The sequence below is a fragment of the Salmo salar genome, chromosome 09 (assembly GCF_965601325.2).
Source record: "Salmo salar chromosome 09, fSalSal1, whole genome shotgun sequence".
Classification (NCBI taxonomy): domain Eukaryota; kingdom Metazoa; phylum Chordata; class Actinopteri; order Salmoniformes; family Salmonidae; genus Salmo; species Salmo salar.
The window spans coordinates 148,560,529-148,585,814 of NC_138299.1; the positions used below are offsets into that span (position 1 = coordinate 148,560,529).

The following is a 25,286-nucleotide window of genomic DNA, read 5'->3' on the forward strand; positions in this document are numbered from 1 at the left end:
GTCTCTGCTGGGCAGGTACGTGAACTCTTGGAGAAGAAAAAAGTATTCTCCAAGGAAATGATACTTCAGCAGGAAAATAACTTTAAAAGCTTCATACAAATGATCATGGAGTCTACCAACAAACGGCTGGACGACCTAACTAAAGATGTACAAGACATTAAAACAAGCCTTCAGTTCACAGAAGGATGTGGATGTATTGAAGACCACACAGGATACACTTTCCAGCAACTGTTCCTCAATGTGGAATGAAATCACCACAGTCAGGGAGGGCCTCCAGAACATGTCTGGGAAGGCTGATTACCTGGATGGACAATCCAGGAGAAATAATCTTGGAATCGATGGTATCCAGGAGAGCCAAAGTGAGACATGGGCTGAATCAGAGGACAAAATTCGAAAGCTGTTTTATGAGGCGCTACAACTGGATCAACAGGTAGAGCTGGAACGTGCTCACAGGTCTGGGAAACCAGGGGTCACTAGTGGTGAGAATGGAACCAGACCCAGGCCAATTGTAGTGAAATTCCTCAGGTTCAAGGATAAGCTTGCAGTCCTTGAAAAAGCCAAACGCCTTAAAGGGTCCTTCATCTTCATCAATGAGGATTTCTCAGATGGGGTCCGTCAAAGAAGAAAGAACACTGCAAGAGAACAAGGTGACATAGCATATCTGAGATACGACAAACTAATTGTTCACCCTCCCTCCCATGGAATTAGGAGGAGCGACAGTCACAAGTAATTTCAGCCCCACATACACACACTGAGTATCTCTCTCTCAGATTCCAACTATTGATTCATGTTTGGACATATAAATACTGTAAATCAACAAAAGAAAGGTCTGTTAATTGCTCACTTGACTATATGCAGTTTAAGGAACAAAATTCATGAAATATGCTGTCTAGTGCTGTCAAACAAAATTCTTGTATTGGCAATATCAGAGACTCACTTGGACTCTTCTTTCGAGGATGCTGAGATCTCTATACATGGATACAATTTGTTCAGGAGGGACAGAAATAGATCTGGGGGGTTGCAGTTTACATCCAGAATCATATTCCAGCAAAACAACGTCAGGACTTAATGTTGAATGGATTAGAGGCACTACAGATGCATTGACCACATTTGAAACCTATACTAGTTCGTTGCTGCTATAGGCCACCTAGTGCTGATTTTTTAGGGAGATATGAATATCGATTTTTTGAACACCAACTGTCCAATGAGAAATAAACATATTTCTGTTGCCAATGTACGTAACCTGACCCAAGTTATGGCATCACCAACCAGAACGTTCACTAATAGGTCTGGTATTACATCATCAACTTGTATCGATCACATTTTTACTAACATGGCTGAACATTGTTCTAAAGGTGTATCAGTGGCACTAGGTTACAGTGATCATAACTTGGTTGCACTCACTAGGAAAACTAAAATACCAAAGGCTGGCCCTACGGTAATCTACCCAAGGTCCTACAGAGGGTTCAATCAGGACTCATTTGTGGATGAGATTAAGAATACGAAATGGTTAGAAGTGTGTAGTAAGGATGATCCTGAAATCTTTGTTTATGAAATGATTTATGAATATAGCTGATAAGCACGCCCCTTTAAGAAAATGCACTGTGAGATCAAATGGTGCCCCATGGATGATGAGCTGAGAAATGTAATGATTCAACGTTATGATGCCAAAAAATTGCAGATAAATCTGGTTCTTTGTTTGATAAGCAAAGTTATTGTAGAAATCGTGTGACCATCTAAAGAAAGGAGAAGAAGGGATTCTATCAGCACAAAATTGATGAAGTAATGGGGAAAAGCTGTGGAAAACGTTGAACACTTATGGGTAGGAATTCAAACATGTCTGCCTCTTTTGTGGAATCAGAGGGTATATTTATTACAAAACCACATGACATCGCAAACTACTTTATTTTACCGGCAAAGTGGACAAGTTGAGGAGTGCTATGATTCCAACTGAGGGCTCCATGTCATACACCCTTATAAAATATTGTAACATGAAGGAGAGGCAAGGCAGGTTTGAATTTCATCAAGTAGAAAGGGAAGAGGTAGAAAGGAGTTGTCCTATAAGCTTGCTGCCTGTGTTAAGTAAATTATTGGAAAAAATTGTATCTGTACAAATCAAGGATTATTTCTCATGTAATGGTCTGATAACGGGTTACTAGCATGCATACAAAGAAGGGCATTATATGAGTACAGCCTTAGCACAAATGACAGATGATTGGTTAAAGAGTATGGATGATAGTAAGTTAATTGGTACAGTGTTGCTGGATTTCAGTGCTGCTTTTGATGTAATTGATCATGAACTGTTACTAGGAAAACTCAAATGTTATGGTTTTAAGTCTGCAGCTCTATCCTGGATGGAAAGCCATCTATCCAAGAGAAGGCAAAAAGTGTTATTTAATGGTAGCTTTTCAAATAGTAAAGATATACATTATGGTGTTCCTCAAGGAAGTTGCCTAGGCCCACATTACTAATGATTCACCTTGAGTAATGAACAAAGCAAGAGTGGTCATGTATGCTGACGACTCTCCAATGTATAGCGCAGCCTCAGAATGTACTGAGCAGTGAACTAAGAATGGTGTCTGAGTGGGTTGATATGAACAAATTGCTGCTGAACATTTCTAAAACTAAATGTATTGTATTTGGTTCTAGATATATGCTTACTGATGATCCCCAATTGAATTTGTCAATGAATAGAACACATGTAGAAAAGTGAAAAAAACTAAACTGCTAGGCATCATGTTGGATGCAGCTTTATCATGGTCAGAACACATAGATAATATTGCTATTAAGATGAATAAGGGAATTACTGTTGCAAGAAAATGTTCACAGTATGTAACATCTAGCACTCTGAATCAGGTGATTCAATCCCAGGTCCTATCACACTTAGAGTACTGTCCAGTTATATGGTCATCTGCAGCAAAGAACGATATAAAAAAGCTCCAAATTGCTCAAAACAGGGCTGCCAGATTATCTCTTCATAACCGAATGAATATTATTAAAACGCATCAGAATCTCTCATGGCTTCATGTTAAAAACAAATTACTATCTAGTCTTCTGATTTTCTTTAGGAATGTTATATTTTTAAAAAACCACAGTATTTTTCAGTCTAATAATTAATACTAGCAACACGCATAACCCCCAAACCAGACAGCCAAATTCAAGGCAAGGACAAATCACCTTAAATCTACAGTTTTATGTAGAGCAATACTGAATGGAACTTTTTACCAATCCATATTTCTCAGGCAACAAGTAAATCCACCTTCAAGAAAAAAAATAAAAGAACATCTAATGTGATAGACCATACGACTGGACAGGAAATAGACAGTATCAACTGATGTGTGTTTCCTGTCAGGTATTTTAAATGTCTGTATTGTCTACTTGTTGAATGTTTGTGAAGTCTTGATTGTGGTTGTTTGTAATGTCTTGTTAATTGGTGTTGGACTCCAGGAAGATTAGCTAGCGTTATGTGGATCCTAATAAAAATGACATTACTCATATCACATGTATATACTGTGTTGAGACCCAATCACTGAACACTTTAATAAATGGATCACTAGTCACTTTAAACAATGCCACTTTAAATAATGCCACTTTAATAATGTTTACATATCTTACATGAATCATATCACATGCATATACTGTATTTTATACCATCTACTGCACCTTGCCTATGCCACTTGGCCATCGCTCATTCATATACTTATATGTACATATTCTCATTCACCCCTCTTAATTTGTGTGTATTAGGAAGCTGTTGGGGAATTTTTAGATTACTTGTTAGATATTACTGCACTGTTGGAACTAGAAGCACAAGCATTTCGCTACACTCACATTAACATCTGGTAACCATGTGTATGTGACCAATACAATTTGATTTGATTTGATTTAGAACGGTTGGTGAGCTGCTCAGCATACAGTAAAGGAACTGGGTAGCCTACATAGTATTTCTCTGTGAATAATTCTGCCTTTAATTATCATAACACAAGTTCAAAGTTGTCTTCTAGCCTACTCTTCTTCATTGGCAGATACCTAACACTCCTCATGGACCCCATTAATCAGGTGTGTTCAAGCAGGGCTGGAACAAAATCATGGCTCTCCAGAAAGGGTTGGGTTTACTCAGTTACAGTTCATATAAGAAAATCAGTCAATTGAAATAAATAAATTAGGCCCTAATCTATGGATTTCACATGAATGGGAAGGGGCGCACCCTTGGGTGGGCCTGGTAGGGTATAGGCCTACACACTCAGGAGCCAGGCCTAGACAGTTTCATCAGCTGTCCGGATGGCTGGTCTCAGACTACCAATAGATGAATAAGCCAGATGTGGAGGTCCTGGGCTGGCATTGTTACACATGGTCTGTGGTTGTGAGGCAGGTTGGATGTACTGCCAAATTCTCTAAAACAACATTTGAGGCAGTTTATGGTAGAGAAATTAACATTACAGTTTCTGGTAACAGCTCTGGTGGACATACCTGCAGTCACCATGTCAATTGCACACTCCCTCAAAACATCTGTGGCACATTGTGTTGTGTGACAAAACTACACATTTTAGAGAGGACTTTTGTTGTCCCCAGCACAAGGTGCACCTGTGTAATGATCATGCTGTTTTATCAGCTTCTTGACATGCCACACCTGTCAGGTGGATGGATTATCTTGGCAAAGGAGAAATGCTCACTAACAGGGATGTAAACACATTTCTGCATATAATTTGAAAGAAATAAGCTTTTTGTGCGTATGGAACATTTCTGGGATATTTTATTTCAGCTCATGAGACATGGGACCAACACTTTACATGTTACATTTACATTTCTGTTCAGTATAAATAGCAATACAACAACAGTAAATTACAGTAGTGGTATTATTGGTAAGAGGTTGGTAATTAAGCTTGTTCAGACCGGTACAGTAACTAGTTCCACCATGTTGTTTTGAGGAGGGGACCAGGAGCAGGTGGGGTTGCGTGTATATCTGACCCCAGGTAGAGTAGCAGGAGTGTGGGGGACAGAGAGAGGACAAGCAGGGTGAACGTCTCAGAGTCCCAGGGTTTCTTTCTGCACCTGGCAACCCAGAAGGGTGTTTCCAGCCTGGACACACTCGGACACACTGGCCGCTGAAACACACATCACCAGGACAGGGATCATTATACTGTGGAATCATGGGGACAAGGGTGGGTAAAATGTATCTTCAAACACTTGTTTGAAGACAAAATACCACCAACATTGTATTGTGAATGATTCTACTCAAAATACATATATTTGTCATTTAAGTAATACAGTGGATCCCAACCAGGAAATTGCTTTCACCTAAACAATTTATTTCCAATCAGGTTAAATGAAGGCCAAGAGTTTAGATGCCAGGACTATGAGAGTGAGTTATAGCTACCTTTCTGAGCCTGGATCCATGATACTGCCTTCATGGCCAGAAACTGCCACTCCTCCTGAGCCTCCATCTTGAACCCATAGAGCCATACCAGGGCTAGAACCGTGGCCCACACTTCCTGGCCCACGTGAGTGAGTGAGTGAGTGAGTGAGTGAGTGAGTGAGTGAGTGAGTGAGTGAGTGAGTGAGTGAGTGAGTCAGTGAGTCAGACAGACAGACAGACAGACAGACAGACAGACAGACATGATGAGAAAGAGCATAGATAAGGATACTGAGATGGGAATCATTGTGAGATTCAGTTCAATGGTCATCATGCCTTTGTCCAGAGCTGATGGTCTTTCTACAGAGCATACGTGCAGATACTCTGTGTGAGTGCAGAGTCTTGCAGCACGCTCATATTGCTGAGTCTCAGTTTATTTCTGTGGACCTACCGATGCAGGCTTTGGCTTGGCCAACTCCTCCTCAGTCTTCCCCAGCACCTCAGCCAACGCTGCCTCCAGGACCCAGGAACCAGAGGCCTTCTGGAGGGAGATCAGCTGGAGGAGAGGGTCCATTGCAGGATTAGAGGCTGGGGCTGGACAGTCAAAGCCTGATGGGTCAACAAATGGTCAGAACGGTTACAACTGATCAACAGTCACATATCTAGTACCTTAACTGTTCAATTATAGCACCAGTGGCTAACTGGGTCACCCTAACCCTAAAAACAGTGGTAAAGTCCTTGTACTGGGCTTGAGTAATACAATCACAATAAATGGATACGCTTTGAGAAGTATCCAACTGTGTTACAATTCTCATGTGAACAACAGGTATTTCAAATGAGGTTAACTCAGATATTAACCCTTTGCAAGAGTCTTGGTCACAGTCTAATACTTCAAGTCTCCAAACCAGAAAACCAATGTAAATCGGTAATGTTTGTTTTGTACATTCCCATCAACAAAAGTCTATCAATAACAGATCACAATTCAATATTTTAATTGCAGTTCACTTCTACCCAAAATAATTCAACATTTACAATGTTAGAAAGAGGAGGAAGGGAAGCGCTACTAAGGTACAAACCTAAAATATGTCTGGGAGAAGTGTCAAGAATAAGAAAGCAATATATTCCATAGTACACTAGAACACAGCAAAACATGAACAACAAGAGTCTAAACATAGCTGAGGGCATTTGAGCAAAATGTCCACTAGATGACAGCAAATGTAGTGGCCACTAAATACCCGGGTTTAAATGAAGATATGGATTTCTCACCCTTCTTGTAGGGTTGTGATGGGTACATTTGCTGTCATCTAGTGGACATTTTGCTCAAATGCCCTCAGCTATGTTTAGACTCATGTTTTTCATGTTTTGCTGTGTTCTAGTGTACTATGGAATATATTGCTTTCTTATTCTTGACACTTCTCCCAGACATATTTTAGGTTAGAGCTACCTTTCTAAGTGTTCTGATACTTCTAGCTTGGAGTTAAATTGTTATGATAACATAGCTACAGTATTTCACTTTAAAGTGTGTACACTATTGCTTACTAGGTGTGTCCAATCAATTTGAACCACTCCCTCTTCAAATTAGGGTTAATGTGAAAAGCTGGTAAAAAGAGAACATTGTATTATTTCTTTGTACTCCCTGACGAAGGCCATGCAGCCGAAACGCATCGGATTTTTATAAAAATTGTTTCTATTGAACATGCCATACTAATAAAGGCATTTTAATCAATTATATGAAGAGTGCCTTGGTCCTCCTTTCTTTTTGATTTACAATGTTAATTCCAACATTTCTGTCAAAGCCATAACATGTGAAACGGAAAAAAGTTATGAAATGTTTATTGTCAATTCCGGATTTTGTCAAATGTAATTATTATTTGAATTGAACCTGAAATGAATAAAGTCATGTAGTTTCATCAAAACATGCAGACTTTAAACATGAACCCATCAGATCACAATCTTAATACCAATGAACAGGGATCGTATTAACAGGGTTCAGTAAAAGTATTATTATTAACTCATAATAGTGATAGGTAAGCATAGTGAAGTAGAGTCATGAGCATGAGTCATGTTTCTTAACCAAATAGACTCAGTGCTTACCTTCACTTTTACTCTTTTTGCTAAACTTTGACCTTAATCCTCGGGGACCCATATCAGCTTGGACATCGAAATTCATCTTTATGGGCATAGGAGCACGACGCAAAACACTCCTGGGCATAGACCTGTTCATAGCATCACCACACGCCATCATCCTGGGCATGGAGCTTTGACGCAACGCTGAGAAGAAAAAAAAAGAAGAAACACACAGGTCACTGGGTTACAAACAAAGTAAAACACACAGAACACATTTATAACTAAACACTGAGGCTTACACGTGCAGAAGGTACAGTTTGTGACACTGCAGCTCGGGTTTCCACTTATTTAGTGCAGTTTACATAATATCTGCATAAAATAATTTCTTTACACAGACTCTGCTTCCAAGACACTCACTCACTTGGCGTGGGGACTTGTCTGCGTAGCATCGGTCCTTGCACAGCCTTTCCATCTACTTTGTGGACAGCGATGAAGGCAGTAAAGGCACTGCTCACTCCTGACTGGACACTGAGCTCAACCACCTTCTCTTTCACTCCCTTCTTCTCTCCACCCCCCTGTCTCTCTTCCATCTCTATGCAGCGGATCAGGGTTCGAGCCCCCAGCCTGTGGACAGTCAGTCTGGAGAGGAGGGATACAGAGATTAAGATGGTGGAGTGGAGGGATAGAGAGATTAAGATGGTGGAGTGGGAGAGTGGAGGGATAGAGAGATTAAGATGGTGGAGTGGGGGAGTGGAGGGTTAGAGAGATTAAGATGGTGGAGTGGGAGAGTGGAGGGATAGAGAGATTAAGATGGTGGAGTGGGAGAGTGGAGGGATAGAGAGATTAAAATGGTGGAGTGGGAGAGTGGAGGGATAGAGAGATTAAGATGGTGGAGTGGGAGAGTGGAGGGATAGAGAGATTAAGATGGTGGAGATGGGGAGAGGAGGGATAGAGAGATTAAGATGGTGGAGTGGGAGAGTGGAGGGATAGAGATTAAGATGGTGGAGTGGGGGAGTGGAGGGATAGAGAGATTAAGATGGTGGAGTGAGGGAGAGGAGGGATAGAGAGATTAAGAGAGGAGGATTGATGATGGGATGGGGGTATCTACTAAATGTATCAAATCATACTACATAGCTGAAATGCATTAGCAGTGCTGGCACTGTTTCTGTTAATGGAGCGTCATGGCAGTCTTGTCTGAAAGTGGTGGCACATTCCCTTAATGTATCTGACCAAGGCCTGCACACTGTAAACAGTATAAACAGTGTTGTTTTTACCCAGTGTCCTCTGCAGGCTTGAGACTGAAGCTCAGCTGGTTCTCAACAGGCTGCTCAGCCAGGCTGTACTTCACTGTCACTGAGCCCTCTGTGTCCCCTGAGCTCTGAGAGAAGGAGATGGAGAAAGAAAGAGAGACAGAACGATATAGAGAGAAAACAAGGAAATATGGCCTTGAGTGAAACACGTGGACTGTGACCAAACAAATAGTTATGACCTTACCAGTGCCCTTTGAACATTGACATACTGTATGTTAAACAATATTAACACTCATAACAGGAGAAGGCAGAGCCCCCACCTCCCCAGTGATCTGGGCATACAGCAGTGCTCTTTGACCCTGGAAGAGCATTCTGATTGGTGGAGACAGAGGGGTGACAGACACCCCATTTGGGACATTCCACTTGACTGAGATGTCCACCACAGCCGGCTGCAGGGCAAACCGGAGGGACTGCATCACCTGAGGGAGGAGAGTGAAGGGAACGATGGAGAGGGAGAGAGAAGAAGGGGTGGAGAGAAGAAGGGAGGTGATGAAAACATTTCTAACCAATACAGCCCTCTCTTTACGTATGCACACACACACTCACACACTCACTCATAAACTCTCTTACTTTGGGCTGCATCCTGTCCTGTCCTGTGATAAACTGTGCGTGCCCTCCACCCTGCTTGGCTACCCCAGAGATGAGAGCAGAGCTGGCCCCCTCCCCGATCCCAAAGGAGAAGCACCTGGCAGGGACACACCAGGGAAACAGTATTATTATTGGTGTTGTCAAATACCAAAATAAGGCTATCAAACAAATCACTGGTACCGTTTTCTTGTGCTTGTGGGCTGACTGACTTAACAGTACAGAAGGAATAATCATCAAGACAGAAGCTTTCCCTGCCCGTCTCATTACACTACGATCAGAGCCAGTTGCAGACAATGATCAGCAAGTGGAAGTCTGAATTTCACGCGCAGCTTGGAAGGGACATTCACAAAACTCCCCTGTGTCCCATAAAAACCCCACTACCCTCCCCTGCGCCCAATAAAAACCCCACTACCCTCCCCTGTGTCCAATAAAAACACCACTATCCTCCCTGTGTCCAATAAAAACACCACTACCCTCCCCTGTGTCCAATAAAAACACCACTACCCTCCCCTGTGTCCAATAAAAACCACACTACCCTCCCCTGTGTCCAATAAAAACCACACTACCCTCCCCTGTGTCCAATAAAAACACCACTACCCTCCCTGTGTCCAATAAAAACACCACTACCCTCCCCTGTGTCCAATAAAAACCACACTACCCTCCCCTGTGTCCAATAAAAACACCACTACCCTCCCCTGTGTCCAATAAAAACACCACTACCCTCCCCTGTGTCCAATAAAAACACCACACTACCCTCCCCTGTGTCCAATAAAAACACCACACTACCCTCCCCTGTGTCCAATAACAACCACACTACCCTCCCCTGCGTCCAATAAAAACCACACTACCCTCCCCTGCGTCCAATAAAAACACCACTACCCTCCCCTGCGTCCAATAAAAACACCACTACCCTCCCCTGTGTCCAATAAAAACACCACTACCCTCCCTGTGTCCAATAAAAACACCACTACCCTCCCCTGTGACCAATAAAAACACCACTACCCTCCCTGTGTCCAATAAAAACACCACTACCCTCCCCTGTGTCCAATAAAAACACCACTACCCTCCCCTGTGTCCAATAAAAACCACACTACCCTCCCTGTGTCCAATAAAAACACCACACTACCCTCCCCTGTGTCCAATAAAAACACCACACTACCCTCCCCTGTGTCCAATAAAAACACCACTACCCTCCCCTGTGTCAAATAAAAATCACACTACCCTCCCCTGTGTCCAATAAAAACACCACTACCCTCCCCTGTGTCCAATAAAAACACCACTACCCTCCCCTGTGTCCAATAAAAACACCACTACCCTCCCCTGTGTCCAATAAAAACACCACTACCCTCCCCAAAGCAAAACAAAACTCCCCTATTTTGGACCACCCCACCTACCCTCGCAGTCATTTTCGAACTGTCTTTTACCTTTCAGGTGGGAGGTAATAAAGTTATCTATGGAAGCCCAGCCAAAACTAGGTTATGATAGGAGAAACAATGATTGTGGTCCCACCTGTGAGAACCGGCATTTGCCTTCACCAGATCCAGGACTTCCTTGGTGTTCCTCACCTCACCGTCAGTGAACAAGAAGAGCTGAGGACGACAGTTCATCATGTGTTAATGTGAAATAATGTACATGCAGCCTTGAAGTATACAGAGAATGTTTCCTCAGCAACGAAAAACACAAGTCTATTTGATGTACCAGTAAGAACTATAAATACCACACAGTCAAAAGATACTGTTTGGTTGGGTGTAACTCTGGAACTAAACATGCCATTGGTAGGGTGTAACTCTGTAACTAAACATGCCATTGGTAGGGTGTAACTCTGTAACTAAACATGCCATTGGTTGGGTGTAACTAAACATGCCATTGGTTGGGTGTAACTCTGTAACTAAACATGCCATTGGTTGGGTGTAACTAAACATGCCATTGGTTGGGTGTAACTCTGGAACTAAACATGCCATTGGTTGGGTGTAACTAAACATGCCATTGGTAGGGTGTAACTCTGTAACTAAACATGTCATTGGTAGGGTGTAACTCTGTAACTAAACATGCCATTGGTTGGGTGTAACTCTGTAACTAAACATGCCATTGGTTGGGTGTAACTCTGTAACTAAACATGCCATTGGTTGGGTGTAACTCTGTAACTAAACATGCCATTGGTTGGGTGTAACTCTGTAACTAAACGTGCCATTGGTTTGTGTCACGCTCGTCGTTAGAAATGGTGGACCAAAACGCAGCAGGTATGTGTATACTCATCTTCTTTATTTACGGGAAAAGAAGGGAAAAAACCAAACAAACACGTATACAAAAATAAACAAACACGTATACAAAAATTAACAAACGATGAACGACAAAATGACAGTCTTGAAGGCAACACAGCAATCCAAGAACAATCTCCCACAAATACAAGACAAACACACCCAACTAATATAGGACTTCCAATCAAAGGCAACACCAAACAGCTGCCGTCAATTGGAAGTCCACCCCAATTAACTCAACATAGAAACACACTCACTAGACTACACATAGAAATACATAAACATAGACCATAACTCAAAACCCGGAAATAATAAATCAAACGCCCTCCTAACTAACACACCACCCCGAACCACATAAAACAAATACCCTCTGCCACGTCCTGACCAAACTACAATAACAATTAACCCTTATACTGGCCAGGACGTGACAGTACCCCCCCCTTAAATGTGCTAACCCCGGAAGCACCTTAAAAAAAAAAAAAAAAACACAACCCCAAACAACAAAACAAAAATTCCCCTCTACTAAAAGGGAGGGAAGGGAGGGTGGCTGCCGTCAACGACGGCACTGTGCTACAGCCCCGCTCCCCAACCCACCTATATCAGGAGGTGGCTCCGGTTCTGGCCGTTCCAGGCAGTCGGGCCACTCTGGCCGCTCGGGACAGTCTGGGCAGTCTGGCCGCTCGGGACGGTTCAGGGCAGTCTGGCCGCTCGGGACGGTTCAGGGCAGTCTGGCCGCTCGGGACGGTTCAGGGCAGTCTGGCCGCTCGGGACGGTTCAGGGCAGTCTGGCCGCTCGGGACGGTTCAGGGCAGTCTGGCCGGCAGCTCCGGCGGTTCAGGGCAGTCTGGCCGGCAGCTCCGGCGGTTCAGGGCAGTCTGGCCGGCAGCTCCGGCGGTCCAGGGCAGTCTGGCTGGCAGCTCCGGCGGTTCAGGGCAGTCTGGCCGGCAGCTCCGGCGGTTCAGGGCAGTCTGGCCGGCAGCTCCGGCGGTTCAGGGCAGTCTGGCCGGCAGCTCCGGCGGTTCAGGGCAGTCTGGCCGGCAGCTCCGGCGGTTCAGGGCAGTCTGGCCGGCAGCTCCGGCGGTTCAGGGCAGTCTGGCCGGCAGCTCCGGCGGTCCAGGGCAGTCTGGCCGGCAGCTCCGGCGGTTCAGGGCAGTCAGCTCCGGCGACTGTTGACTGGCGGGCAGCTCCGGCGACTGTTGACTGACTGGCGGGCAGCTCCGGCGACTGTTGACTGGCGGGCAGCTCCGGCGACTGTTGACTGGCGGGCAGCTCCGGCGACTGTTACTGGTGGGCAGCTCTGGCGACTGTTGACTGGCGAGGCTGGGTTTACGCACTTGAAGCCTGGTGCGTGGTGCTGGTACTGGGCGTACCAGATTGGGAACACGCACCTCCAGAGACAGGAGCTGGAAACCCAGGGCTATGGAGGCGCACAGGCGGTCTTGATCTTACCTCCTGCACAACCCGTCCTGAATGGATGGAACTAGTAGCCCTGCACGAACGGGGTGCTTGTACAGGGCGGACTGGGTTGTGCAGGGGCCTGATGGTAGCCGTGCGTAGAGCGGGAGTTGGGTAGCCTGGTCCTCGGAGGCGTACCGGCGACCTGATGCGCAAGCATCCTCCTACCAGGCTGGATGCCCGCTCTAGCACGGCACCTGCGAGGGGCTGGAATAACGCGCACCGGACTGTGCGTGCGTATGGGTGAGATAGTGCGCTCCTCAGCGAAACATGGCGCTCTCCACCTCATACGCTCCTCCATATAACCACGGGTAGCTGGCTTCCGGCTCTTCCTAGGCCTAGCCAAACTACCCGTGTGCCCCCCCAAAAAAATGTCTTGGGGGTGCCTCTCGTGCTTCTCCCTCAGCGCGTCCAAGGCCTCGTACCTCCGCCTCTCTGCCTTGGCTGCCTCAATTTCCCACTGCGGGCGGCGATAATCCCCAGCCTGGTGCCAAGGTCCAGCCCCGTCCAGAACTTCCTCCCAGGTCCATCTCTCCCGCCAGTCCAACTCGAAGTCCCCTTTCTTCTGCTGCTTGGTCCTTAGTTGGTGGGAGATTCTGTCATGTTCATCGTTAGAAATGGTGGACCAAAACGCAGCAGGTATGTGTATACTCATCTTCTTTATTTACGGGAAAAGAAGGGAAAAAAACCAAACAAACACGTATACAAAAATAAACAAACGATGAACGACAAAAAAACACACTCACTAGACTACACATAGAAATACATAAACATAGACCATAACTCAAAACCCGGAAATAATAAATCAAACGCCCTCCTAACTAACACACCACCCATAACCACATAAAACAAAAACCCTGTGCCACGTCCTGACCAAACTACAATAACAATTAACCCTTATACTGGCCAGGACGTGACAGTTTGGTGTAATTCTGTAACTAAACATGCCATTGGTTGGGTGTAACTCTGAAACTAAACATGCCATTGGTTGGGTTTAACTCAGAAACTAAACATGCCATTGGCTGGGTGTAACTCTGTAACCTAACATGCCATTGGCTGGGTGTAACTCTGTAACCTAACATGCCATTGGTTGGGTGTAACTCTGTAACTAAACATGCCATTGGTTGGGTGTAACTCTGTAACTAAACATGTCATTGGTTGGGTGTAACTCTGTAACTAAACATGACTAAGGTTGGTTGTAACTCTGTAACTAAACGTGCCATTGGTTGGGTGTAACTCTGTAACTAAACATGCCATTGGTTGGTTGTAACTCTGTAACTTAACGTGCCATTGGTTGGGTGTATTTCTGTAACTAAACATGACATTGTAGTGAACAGACAGTACATGTGAGTGTAGTCATGTGTAGCGGACATGAGTCAGTCATGGTCATGTGATGAGGTAGCCTCACCCGCGGACTTAAATAAACAGTGTCTGCCCTCAGCCCAAGAGGGAATTTCCTCATGGTCTAAGACATTGGTTGCTCCCGTGGGAGACCCAGGTTCATATAGTTTCAGGTGTTTCAGGAGGAAACTGTATGAATTACATTGTGTGTGGTATGTATAAGTAATTTCAGATAGGAGATTAGAGATTAGATAAAAATATTAAAAAGTGTCACTCGCTCCACAATGATACAAATATTAAAGTGTCACTCGCTCCACAATGATACAAATATTAAAGTGTCACTCGATACACAATGATACAAATATTAAAGTGTCACTCGCTCCACAATGATATAAATATTAAAGTGTCACTCGCTCCACAATGATACAAATATTAAAGTATCACTCGCTCCACAATGATACAAATATTAAAGTGTCACTCGCACCACAATGATACAAATATTAAAGTATCACTCACTCCACAATGATACAAATATTAACATTAATAACATTAATTGTTGAGCACTCAGATATTTTTTAGACACTTAAAAACAAGTCTAGTCTAACATGGTACAGTGGTGTCATAAAACACTTCGATAGCAAGAGGGGTGAAGTCAGGCGCAGGAGACTGAGGTCCGTGAAACACACGTTTAATAGTATGGGAAAAAATGCCACAACAAGGCAGGGTGCACAATAATCAGGTAGCTAGTAGGCCGGCGACAACGACCCGCCCGACCGGGGAGAGGCGCCACCTTCTGTCGACGTTGTGACAAGTGGTTCCTTTGGCATCATCTATAATACATTAAATCAACTACATTCTTGGTAACAGTTATGACACATTACGTCATCTATACACATGATGCATTAACAAAACAAAGTACAGTAGATAAAAGGACATGAAATTATAATTTTGGTTGAACAGCTGATGAAAAAGGTAATCCCTACTGTCACTGTATAACCCACAGTAAAGTAATGCATGAGCTTCTCAATGGAACCATCGTTACAGAAAGTGCAGACACATTTATCTATGGGGTGTTTGTTTATGTAAGGTGTGTAAGTTACCTGTCTGGGCTGGTCAGGGAGGCAGGGCTGGCTGTAGATATGTTTTAAAGGCTGGAGGATCTCTGAACCTCCCTGGTCAGCCCTCATTGCCTTCACCTTCTGCAGAGCCTCATCCATAGTCTTCTGGCTGTACTCCACACTCTTACTGATGTCCAGATAGACACACACACAGAAGGACAAAGGGTCATCACCACAACATATTACAGACCCAAGACAAACAGTAACTGTCAAACACTGTCACTGATTATCTTTGGATTGTGACTGCCTGGTGCAACATACATGATAAAACCCTAGAATGACACAGCTAAATGTGTTTGTAAAAAACGGAAGCCCTCAGACACTGACTTGAACTGATTGAGACGAGGGTTGGAAGGAGAGAACACTCACGGAAAGAAGGACTCATATCTGGACCCAAAACCGATGATGTTGAAGTAGCAGCCCATTGGCAGGCTTTTCAGCAAGAGCAGCAGAGTATCCTGCAAGAGAGAAATTCAACAAGTGCCTTTACTCTTCAATAAACCATATAGGACAATCTTAAAGACCAGAAGACTACAGCGTAACCACTGTGTACTGGATTTCAATCTAAACCATCTCTTGGTGAATCCTGTGCAGATTGAGATGTGTGTGTGTGTGTGTGTGTGTGTTTGTATACCCTGGCACTGCCAATGCGGTCCTGAGCCCCAGACCCATTGTGCATGGGGCATGACATGCTGCCAGAGCAATCGACAACAAACAGGAACTCCCCGTGTGAGGTCATCAATGACATCACATCCTTGGGGAACTCTGGGTACATGCTCAGCATAACCATTGGGTCGCCCATCAGAGAGCCTGGGAGAGAGCGAGAGAGAGAGAGAGAGAGAGAGAGAGAGAGAGAGAGAGAGAGAGAGAACAAGTTGGAATGCAAATTGGCCCTAAACAGAGAGTACACAGTGGCAGAATACCTGACCACTGTGACTGGCCCAAAGTTAAGGAAAGCTTTGACTATGTACAGACTCAGTGAGCATAGTTTTGCTATTGAGAGAGGCTGCCGAAAGCATACCTGGGTATCAAGAGAAGACAGGCCATGTGCACACTTCCCACAAAATGATGTGGAAACTGAGCTGACCTTCCTAACCTCCTGCCAAATGTATAGCCATATTAGAGACACATATTTCCCTCAGATTACACAGACACACAAAAAATGTCAAAACAAATCCAATTTTAATAAACTCCCATATCTATTGGCTGAAATACCACCGTTTGCAATCACAGCAGCAAGATTTATGACCTGTTGCCACAAGAAAAGGGCAACCAGTGAAGAACAAACACCATTGTAAATACAACCCATATTTATTTTCCCTTTTGTACTTTAAGTATTTGCACATTGTTACAACACTGTATATAGACATAATATGTCATTTGAAATGTCTCTATTCCTTTAGAACTTCTGTGAGTGTAATTTTTACTGTTAATCGTTTATTGCTTGTTTCACTTTTGTTTATTATCTATTTCACTTGCTTTGGCAATGTAAACATATGTTTCCCATGCCAATGAAGCACTTTTAATTGATTTGAGAGAGAAAGAGAGAGAGAGAGAATGAGAGCGAGAGAGAGAGAAAGACAGAGAGAGAGCGAGAGAGAGAAAGAGAGAGAGAGAGAGAGAGAGAGAAAGAGAGAGAGAGAGAGAGAGAGAAAGAGAGAGAGAGAGAGAGAGAGAGAGAACAGCCTTTCTCCATCTCTACACTACATCTACTGTATCTACTGTCTCACCATGTTCCTCTATGTAAAGATGAATTAAGGTAGTAGCCTACTCATTGATGTCATATCCACACATCTACAACAGAGTACACCCACCCCCCCTCACCTGGCTTGGCAGAAGTCTGTGCTGCCTCTACTATAGCAGTAGGCTGATGGGTGTCTTGGTAATACAACAACAGCTCAACGTCCCGGTCAAACTGATGACCTGCAGCCAGACTGACCTGCAGTTAGAACAACATTCACATGAAGACAGAGCAGTCAGAGAGGGAATGTAACAACTATGAAGGATTCTGATGGTTCATGGTGCATACACACAGATATACCGTATACACACACACACACACACACACACACACACACACACACACACACACACACACACACACACACACACACACACACACACACACACACACACACACACACACACACACAGTACCGTGGCTTGAGTTTTCTCTGTGTTGGGGTAGTTGAGCGGGTCCAGGGGACAGTTGGACTCTACTCTAGAGATGGGATGAGGGGACGACACTCGGGCACTGAGGGACAGACTGTAGGGCACAGAACCAGCGGGCACCGAGGACACCAGGGCACTGCCACCACTAACAATGTCTGACCCTTAGAGAAAGTTGGGGTCAGGGAGGGAGGAGGAGGGAGAGAGACAGAGAGAGAAGAAAGAAGGATAGAGAGAAGAGAGAGACCCACAAATTAGCATGTTTTTATTCCAGCCCAGCACTTAGCATGTTTTTGTTCTAGCCCAGCACCTTTCAACTCAACAACTCACAAGACCTTGATTAATTCAATCAGATGTGTTTAAGCTGGACTGGAACTAAAGCCTGCACCACCCCCGGTGGGTCTCCAAGAGCAGGACTGAAGACCACCACCCTCTGGGACCAGCTGCTGGTTCCTAGTCACACTGCTGCCCACAAGGTTTTACACTGCACTCTGATGTATTACTGGTTTGTGTCTCTCCATACAAGGGCCCATGTTCTTACCCTGGGGTTGATAGCGGGGGTTGAGCACGGCGGGAAGGCAGAGCCTCAGGCCATCGTCAGCCTGTACAGCCAGCTCTGTCACATAGTCCAGGCTGACAGAGGCCTTCTCCCCTGGAGGCAGACTACCTACACTCAGCTTGAACACATCCGGGCTCTCATCACTCTCCTCCAATAGGAAGGCCTGCTGGCCCAAGCTCAACGAATCATCATACTGCTCCCGCGCCTGAGAGGGGGACAGAGGATCACAAGGACGCATCATCAGCCTGAGGCAATAGTGATATGAGAGCGGTCAAAAGGATAATACTGATTCTTGAAGCTCCGCAAGTCATAGACTGCTTGGTTAACCAATTGGGTATAGCTGCCCAGTAAGACTTTACACCAAGTTGTTCTTAAACCTGTGTAGTAATGATGTAACTACACTAGTAACATTTGTACTAACATGTTATTGATTGTTATAAACATGAAATTAACCTGAATCCAACTATAAATTATACTTTTGTAGATCTGCGTTGTTGCATTTGTCTCGTTGTTGACTTGTCATTTCCCCTCACCTTCTGTTTCTCCTGAACCTCAGCCACCACCTCAGACTGTCCTATCTTGGCGCTGAACCTGCAGACAGCAGCCTCTCCTGGCAGAGGGAAAACAAAGATGGCCTCCAGAGGGCTCTCCTCCTGGTTCTCATACTGCAGAGTGGAGCTCACAGTGGCCACATGCCCCTGGACACTCACCTCCACAGCAATACTCTTCAGAGGCACTGAGAGAGAGAGCGATGGATGGAGAGAGGATAAACAAGATAGTGATGGCTGGGAGAAGGAAAATCCACACAGACATGGGAAGTAAACAATCATTTCTGCTTTCAAACAGTACCTGGTTCATTCTTGACAGTTACCAATCCACAGCAGTTCACCATTTTGGCAGCTGAATGGGGAAGTCAGGTGGGATATTATTGTCCTCAACTCAAATTAGACACTGTTCACATCACTTCAATTAAGTTAATTGGCGTGCAACAATAAATCATAATATGCCAAGCGTCTATGATAAATTGTTTTATAAAAGGCAGCCACAGAATTCAACTACTGACAGTAATATAAGAGCCATTGGAGAGGTTTATCGCACCATAACTGCTGGTTGCTGATAAAGAATATTGCTTTTTAAGGTAATACCGTATTGCTCTTCCCAGAACACATTTCCTCATACAACAGTTGCTTTGTGTAAAAAGGACATAACCAAGCCTGAATTTCTTGTGAACAATAAACAATGAAATGATCACAGCAGCTTGACGCAATAATGTCAGTCTCTGTCCATTGTCCATCCTGTGTAACCTCTGGTTGAACTAATCAGAGATCCTATTAAATTGTTCCATTTAGGTTCTCTCCCTGTTTCAAACGTTTCATACTAATTACACGTTTATGGGCAAGGGGTGAATGTAGTTCTCCTACAGGCTGTATTTTTCTTGTTTTGCCCAGAGCATTAAAACTTAAACTAGCATCATTTTGATCACTATCGGGTTGGTAAAACATTGACATGATAGACATGTCACAATTGTTGTCTCTTGCTGTAGGCACATTAGGTTTTGTCATGGCTGCTAGGGTTGGGGGCAACTGTAGCACAGTATTAAAATGATCCTGAGCCAAGCAGCCAAATTATGAAAACAATAAGTGATTTAAACTTTAACATGGTATGAATTATACAAATAATAACTTTAAATAGCATTGGGGTCCTGTGGAGCAGGTTACTGTACCACCAAGTACATTCTGCTCTGTCCAGAGTACCCCTGAAGTACCCACTCACGTGTATTTTACCAGTTAGCCTATGGTCTCATGAGTCTTCTCAAGTACCCCATGTGGATAGGCCAAGTACCCCCAGAGGTCCTATTACCCCAGGTTGGGAAACACTACTGTAGACTGCCAAATAAATTGCAAACAGATATAATCTGGGAAGCATCAGATTACTCAAAATGTTTTGAGAGGAACAAAACAGCCATGCAGAAACAGGGGTGTAACTGTAAATATTGGTTACGTACATAACTATCTCTATACTGAACAAAAATATAAACGCGGGCTCCCAAGTGGCGCAGCTGTCTAAGGTGCTAGAGGCGTTACTACGGTCGCAGGTTCATATCCTGGGCTGTGCCACAACCGGCTGTGGTTGGGAGCCCTATAGGACCGCGCACAATTGGCCCAGCGCTGTCTGGGTTAGGGGAGGGTTTGGCCGGTGGGGCTTTACTTGACTCATCGCGCTCTACCGACTCCTTGTGGTGTGCCTGCAGGCTGACCTTGGACGCCAGTTGAACAGTGTTTCCTCCAACACATTGGTGCGGCTGGCTTCTGGGTTAAGCTGGTGGGTGTTAAGGAGCACGGTTAGGTGGGTCATGTTTTGGAGGACGCATGACTGCACCTTCCTCTCCCGAGCCCGTTGGGGAGTTGCAGTGATGAGCCAAGATCTAAAAAAATAAAATTGGGGAGAAAAAGGGTAAAAGTAATTTAAAATAATAATTTAATAAATACAAAGAAAAATAAATAACTACAATATAAATGTAAAGTGATACTGAGCTGAAATAAAAGATCCCAGAAAAGTTCCATACCCACCAAAAGCTGATTTCTCTTAAATGTTACACATACATTTCTTAACATCCCTGTTAGTGAGTATATCTCCTTCGCCAATATGATTAATTCTCATGACAGGTGTAGCATTTTAAGAAGCGTGGGGTATTTCTGTAATAAAGCCTTTGTTGGGAAAAAAAGTATCAACCTGTGGCTGCACCCCAGCCCATAAATTAGGGCCTATTGAATATTTTTAATTTCACTGATTTCCATTGATGAATTGTAACTCAGTAAAATCTATAAAGAAAGTATTAATATTCTTGTTCTAATATACAGTACCAGTGAAAAGTTTGGACACACCTCATTCAAGGTTTTTTTATTTTCACTATTTTCTACATTGTAGAATAATAGTGAAGACACCTTAACTATGAAATAACACATATGGAATCAAGTAGTAACCAAAAAAAGTGTTCAACAAATCAAAATATATTTTAGATTCTTCATAGTAGCCACCCTTTGCCTTAATGACAGCTTTGTACACTCTTGGCATTCTCTCAACCAGCTTCATGAGGTAGTCACATGGAATGCTTTTCAATTAACAGGAGTGCCTTGATAAAAGTTAATTTGTGGAATTTCTTTCCTTCTTAATGCGTTTGAGACAATCAGTTGTCTTGTGACAAGGTAGGGGTGGTATACAGAAGAAAGCCCTATTTGGCAAAAGACCATGTCCACATTATGGCAGGAACAGCTCAAATAAGCAAAGAGAAATGACAGTCCATCACTAAGACATGAAGGTCAGTCAAAATTAAGAACTTTTAGAGTTTCTTCAAGTGCAGTCGCAAAAACCATCAAGCGCTATGATGAAACTGGCTCTCACGAGGACCGTCACAGGAAAGGAAGACCCAGAGATACCTCTGTTGCAGAGGATAAGTTCATTAGAGTTACCAGCCCAAAGAAATGCTACACAGAGTTCAAGTAACAGACACATCTCAACATCAACTGTTCAGAGGAGACTGTGAGTCAGGCCTTCATGGTTGAATTGCTGCAAAGAAACTACTACTAAAGGACACCAATAATAAGAAGAGACTTGCTTGGGCCAAGAAAAACAAGCAATGGACATAAGACCAGTGGAAATCTGTCCTTTGGTCTGATGAGTCCAAATTTGAGATTTTTGGTTCCAACCACCTTTGTGAGACGCAGAGTAGGTGAACGGATGATCTCCGCATGTGTGGTTCCCACCGTGAAGCATGGAGGAAGAAGTGTGATGGTGCTTTGCTGGTGACACCGTGATTTATTTAGAATTCAAGGCACACTTAACAGGCACACTTAACCAGAATGGCTACCAAAGCATTCTACAGCGATACGCCATCCCATCTGGTTTGCTCTTAGTGGGACTATCATTTGTTTTTCAACAGGACTCCCGAGTGGGCTCCCGAGTGGCGCAGTGGTCTCAGACACTACATCCCAGTGCAAGAGGCATCACTGCAGTACCTAGTTCGAATTCAGGCTGCATCACATCTGGCCGTGATTGGGAGTCCCATAGGGCGGAGCAAACTGCCTTGCCTAGTTAAATAAAGGTTAAATAAAAATACACTTAAAAAAAAGGACAATGATCCAACACACCTCCAAGCTGTGTAAGGTCTATTGGACCAAGAAGGAGAGTGATGGAGTGCTGCATCAGATGACCTGCCCTCCACAATCACCTGACCTCAACCCAATTGAGATGGTTTGGGATGAGTTGGACTGCAGAGTGAAGGAAAAGCAGCCAACAAGTGCTCAGCATATGTGGGAACTCCTTCAAGCATTCCAGGTGAAGCTGGCTGAGAGAATGCCAAGTGTGTGCAAAGCTGTCATCAAGGCAACTGAAGAATATAAAATATATTTTGATTTGTTTAACACTTTTTTGGTTACTACACGAGTCAATGTATTATTTCATAGTTTTGATGTCTTCACTATTATTCTACAATGTAGAAAATAGTAAAAACAAAGAAAAACCCTTGAATGAGTAGGTGTGTCCAAACTTTTGACTGGTACTGTATATTTCTCGCAAAACCATTATCATAACCTATTTAACATGTAGCCTATAGTGGGCGCTATATCTGCACTGCCTAGGCTAGCTAATATGATCATTCATCAACATTAATGATTCAGGAGTTTACTTGGTTTATTTTTTAGGTGTTATATTTGACCCCAGCTACTATTTCAATCACGTGTAACGTTCTGACTATTCGGATTAAAATTAATATTGTTAACAGGTCCTCCTGTATGCTAAATGTAGAGTTATTTATGCAACCTCTGGTTGTGAGAGTCTTATATACACAGACCTAAATAGCATGAATAATTAGTAGACAGATGTCAGTGTCCTATATCATAAAATTACTGGTCTAGTTCAAGTGGTCTCTGAACAATAGAATAGAAGACTAAATAAAAATCACTATTGTCTCCGATCTCCCCAACATTATACATTTCTGAACATTCTGTAACGATGCACACTCTTGAACAGACCCTGAGCTTCAGTCACTTTGCTTGTTGCTCTGGCACAGTCATATCTAGCCCAGCCAATACATACTCTAAAAGAACCTTAACGTTGCTCCTAAAGGTCCAAGGCCCTTACATGTTATTTTCACAGGTAGACTGGCTCTGGCAGCCAAAACAGCCAAATTCTCCATCTAAACATGAATCGTTTCTCAATTGCGATACGATTCTAGAAACATAAAGTCCTTTATTTTCATATCACATGAAAACAATTTTTAAAACGCAAAATACGCACGTACTGTACACCACAGGAGGCTGGTGGCACCTTAATTGGGGAGGACGGGCTCGTGGAAATGGCTGGAGCGGAATCAGTGGAATGGTATCAAATACATCAGACACATGGTTTCCATGTGTTTGATGCCATTCCATTCTCTGTTCCAGCCATTATTATTATCCTCCCCTCAGCAGCCTCTTGTGCTGTACAGTTTTAACCTGCTTCATCACAGTTGCAGAAGACAGTATTTTTCAGTGACAACACATTTCTGGTGGCCTTCTTCCATTACACACAGGTGTTCAGAGCATGCTAGATGGCTAATTAGCACATGTGGTCCCTCTCTCTGTGTCTACACTTGACATTAACATGTGACTTCTGCTATCAGAATAGGAAGATAGCATTGAAAAGTCGCATTGTGGCTGTATTGTGTTCAGATCTGTCTGACCTCTTCAGGAGGTCAGGGACGCATTGTGTGCGGATGTCTCCTCAGTCTTGACACAATCAGGCTACGGAAATGCAAGGGGCTCCAGAGTGGCGCAGCTGTCTAAGGAACTGCATCTCAGTGCTACAGACCCTGGTTCGAGTCCAGGCTGAATCACAACCGGCTGTGATTGGGAGTCCCATAGGGCTGTGCACAAATGGCCCAGGGTCGTTAGGGTTTGGCCCGGGGTAGGCCGTCATTGTAAATAAGAATTTGTTCTTAACTGACTTGCCTAGTTAAATAAAGGTTAAATATATTTTCAAAATGCTAGAATGTGGTAATCCCACTGGTTCGAGCTTGGCTCTGCACCACCTACTTGCTTGTTCTGCCCACTATGATTCATTTGCTCCTATTAAAAACGACAGGCTCTGGTCTGTCTTGAGTTAGTTATCGAAATCTTTGACATTCACTGTCAAGTCTAGACAGCCTTTGTCTTCTGTAAACACGCGCTGTAACATGGAGATGATTATGTCCTTGTAGGAACACTAACCTTAATCCTATGAAAAGGTGTGTATCAACTAAAAGTTTTTAAATAATAATAATAATAATAATATTTCACGCTGATCTGAAAGATAAGCTCCCTATGCTTCTATAACCGTACCACAAGCGATGTGTGATAATGATCAGAATGACCGTCGGGCCTAATAACAAAACGCCCCATCATGAAGACGCCTTCTTCCAGTGACTTCCGTGTAATGGAACGGAGCTTCATGATCAAGGTCTTGTCACACCCTGACTGCGTCTATTCTAGCAAGCTAAACTAAACCTCCATAAAATAAGGATAGTGTGATACTGTATGTTCAATATATCGAATTGAATGGCTTATTTATAACGTATATTGGCCACCAACAATAATAAGCAAAGTAGGCTAAGTGCCATTTCAATGATGTCTGATCATTTTCTATTTTTTTACAACTCAACGCTTTCACATAATAGGCTAGTCATCCCCAAACGAAGCTGCTCTGTAACATATTACCTTAAAATGTGTGATAGGATGCTTTTCAATGATTGCGTTTTACTGGTCCTCGTGATAGAATCCCTCCGTTTCTACTTTCGTTTAGAATTAATATATGAAGAGACTACTTCCTGGTTTATAAAGGCAAACACCAACAGTAATCGTTGTGCATTCAACCCATTAACCAGTATTCATTGTCAAGCCTACTATCTTCCTTGCTATTGGTTATCTGACATTGTGAACGATATCAATATCGGGGAAGTTTCCCAGCATCTCCAGGGGGGTTCAGGGGGCTTAATAACACCACATCCAGAGTGTGTGTTCCTGAAAACATAACCATCCTGTGTGTGTGTGTCTGT

General features: G+C 43.7%; 1 protein-coding gene across 5 annotated transcripts; it reads right to left on the reverse strand.

Moving 5' to 3' along the window:
- Positions 1–4,735: 4,735 nt before the first annotated feature.
- LOC106613147 (von Willebrand factor A domain-containing protein 5A) lies at positions 4,736–25,086 on the reverse strand. 5 transcript variants are annotated; one of them, XR_014378916.1, is made up of 19 exons: positions 24,949–25,068; positions 20,475–20,642; positions 19,067–19,117; positions 18,751–18,953; positions 18,200–18,422; positions 17,647–17,822; positions 17,314–17,428; positions 16,124–16,299; positions 15,859–15,947; positions 15,472–15,616; positions 10,828–10,907; positions 9,301–9,415; positions 8,991–9,149; positions 8,695–8,798; positions 7,842–8,059; positions 7,448–7,624; positions 5,805–5,962; positions 5,378–5,488; positions 4,736–5,105 (listed from the first exon to the last, which is right to left on the reverse strand). XR_014378916.1 is itself a non-coding variant. In XM_082956423.1 (19 exons), exons 3-19 carry the CDS (start codon positions 19,107–19,109, stop codon positions 5,026–5,028), a joined length of 2,376 nt encoding a protein of 791 aa, XP_082812549.1. In that variant the 5' UTR covers positions 19,110–19,117; positions 20,597–20,642; positions 24,949–25,070; the 3' UTR covers positions 4,736–5,025. The 5 variants fall into 5 exon arrangements, 3 of the variants coding, with proteins under 3 accessions (XP_082812549.1, XP_082812548.1, XP_045580704.1); XM_082956423.1 differs by having other exon boundaries at positions 5,378–5,492; positions 20,597–20,642; positions 24,949–25,070; XM_082956422.1 differs by having other exon boundaries at positions 5,378–5,492.
- Between the last annotated feature and the right edge of the window lie 200 nt (positions 25,087–25,286).